The following is a 2,333-nucleotide window of genomic DNA, read 5'->3' as shown; positions in this document are numbered from 1 at the left end:
TGCAACTTTGATTCAGTTTTGTTTTGTTTGGTCGCATATTTTTTTCTATCTTAGTTTAAAGTTTAAACCAAAATACCCTGAAAAATGTACCAACAAGAAGGCAATTTAGTATTTTCCGGATGATGCCTTTTGGGGATGAAGACTTGAATGGACAGACAAAAGGATATGTACGAGACACATATGAAAACGACCTATGAAAAGAGGTAGACTAAAAGAGCACCCAAGTTCTACTTGCTGAGTTGCTTCTAAGCTCTAACCCTTATTTTCTTTACCTTTCTTTCTAATAATATTCTTCTTCTTTTTCCTTTTATATCTTCACTTCTAAATTATTTTCTTCTTTGGATAACATTTGCTGTTTATATTAATTATTCTTATTACTAATAATGATCACGTAGAACTATTTTTGTAATTTGAGATAGAAAAGTATATATATTGTAAATTTCTATAGAATCTGCTTTTAGGTAGTGATAACCTTATAATTTTTATTCTAGAAAGAACATAACTCTAAAAATGTAAAAAGATCTTTGTCTTGTCACTAATCTCTATCTCTATGGAAAGCAAACAAAAAAGGTGGTGGAGCCTAGGAGTAAGAATGAGTGCGTGCATATATAAATACTGAAAGGGGCAGGGAGAAAACAAAACACAACATAACTCAAAGGCAAAACAGAGGAACACTTAGGTTTCATAAGACAGAGAGACAAAAAGATTGGTGGGTCTGAAGGAGAAGGAGATCTAAGACATCACTTCTCTTTTTTTAGCTTTCACTTCAAGAAAATAAAATAAAAAGAAGGATGAGTTTGTGGGGAGTGATGGGAGGAGGATGGGGACTGGTAGAAGAAGGTTGGAGAAAAGGACCTTGGACTGCTGAAGAAGACCGTCTATTGATCGATTATGTGCGGCTTCACGGTGAAGGTCGATGGAACTCTGTGGCGAGGCTCGCAGGATTGAAGAGAAATGGCAAAAGCTGTAGGTTAAGATGGGTTAATTACTTAAGACCAGACCTCAAGAGAGGACAAATCACTCCTCATGAAGAAACCATTATCCTTGAGTTACATGCTAAGTGGGGCAACAGGTAATTAATTTAAGCTTTGATTGTTATTCATCTTGTAATAAAATGTGTTTCTTCAAAATAAATTAGCTTTTTAAATGTAATTCTCTTTTCTTCAAACGTTTTTTCATCAAGATTGAAGTTTAAACAATTGTAGCCTTACTTGAATAAGTATCTGGAGTCTTTTTTTCCTATGATTTATTGTCTGATGATTTTGTAACTTCAGGTGGTCAACAATCGCTCGTAGTTTACCAGGAAGAACAGACAACGAGATCAAGAACTACTGGAGAACCCATTTCAAGAAGAAGACAAAATCTCCAACTAACAATGCGGAGAAGACGAAAAACAGAATCTTGAAGAGGCAACAATTTCAGCAGCAAAGACAGATGGAGTTGCAGCAAGAACAACAATTGCTTCAATTCAACCAAATCGACATGAATAAGATCATGTCTTTACTAGACGATAACAACAACAATAATAATGACTTCAGTAGCAGTAGTAGCGGCAGTAGTGGCGAAGGTGGTGCGTTCTATGTTCCTAATCAGATCAAAATTCCAACACCAAATTCTAGTCATGACCCAAATGGTAATGGGTTTTGCCCCGTGGTTCCGGTGCCAACAGTTGAGGCTAACGTGAATGAAGATTGCGCAATTTGGAATGGTATATGGAATCTGGATTTAGAAGGACAAGAAAGCTTTGGTGACGGTGCTTGTGTCCCAAGGAAGCACTGTTTCCAGAACTGGCCTATTCCCTTTAACTTGACCTTTTAAGTGTCTTATCTGCCGGAAAATGACATGACATGACTGACAAGTGGTCGAGTTTGAGTTTGGTTTTGTTTTATCTTTCCTGATTTTGGGTTTAACATAAGTAGTTTTGTTATCCATTGTGTGTGATGTTATAAGAAGCTCATTTGGGCAACTTCCAAGTTAAAGAGTGATGTAGTAGAAAGTCTGTGGAAGAATGGCGTCAATTGTAGCACAGCTTAACTCACTCGAGTAGAGCAAATAAAATATTACTGGAAAAATATCTTCTTAGATTAGTAACTAACGATATTAATTTTGACCAACCAAAGTAAACTAATAATAGAAGAGAGCCATGGATATGTGACTAGAAAAAACTCACTTTGTAGCGTTAAGGATAATCACCTTGTTAAGCATAAATGGGCTTTTTATTCGTGGCCATTAGTATCTCAGATACAGAAAATACAAATCCAGTTTTGCGTTCTTGTTAATAAGTAGGCCTTTTTGGGTGGTAGTCTGGTAGATTAGTTCTGGAGACGTTTACG

General features: G+C 36.1%; 1 protein-coding gene across 1 annotated transcript; it reads left to right on the top strand.

Annotated features, from left to right (window-relative positions):
• Positions 1-220: 220 nt before the first annotated feature.
• On the top strand, positions 221-2,072 carry LOC125607044 (MYB-like transcription factor EOBI). Its single transcript, XM_048776590.1, has 2 exons — positions 221-1,072; positions 1,275-2,072. Exons 1-2 carry the CDS (start codon positions 792-794, stop codon positions 1,816-1,818), a joined length of 825 nt encoding a protein of 274 aa, XP_048632547.1. The 5' UTR covers positions 221-791; the 3' UTR covers positions 1,819-2,072.
• Positions 2,073-2,333: the final 261 nt, after the last annotated feature.

This window comes from Brassica napus, chromosome A3, assembly GCF_020379485.1.
Source record: "Brassica napus cultivar Da-Ae chromosome A3, Da-Ae, whole genome shotgun sequence".
Classification (NCBI taxonomy): domain Eukaryota; kingdom Viridiplantae; phylum Streptophyta; class Magnoliopsida; order Brassicales; family Brassicaceae; genus Brassica; species Brassica napus.
Note: the sequence above shows the minus strand (reverse complement) of the source record. Positions and strands in the feature narration are given on the sequence as shown.

Excerpts from the sequence above, each read along its gene's own strand:
- LOC125607044 (XM_048776590.1), top strand. The coding sequence starts at position 792 with ATGAGTTTGTGGGGAGTGATGGGAGGAGGATGGGGACTGGTAGAAGAA. Across the intron at positions 1,073-1,274 it reads CATGCTAAGTGGGGCAACAG|GTGGTCAACAATCGCTCGTA; the intron begins GTAATTAATTTA and ends TTGTAACTTCAG.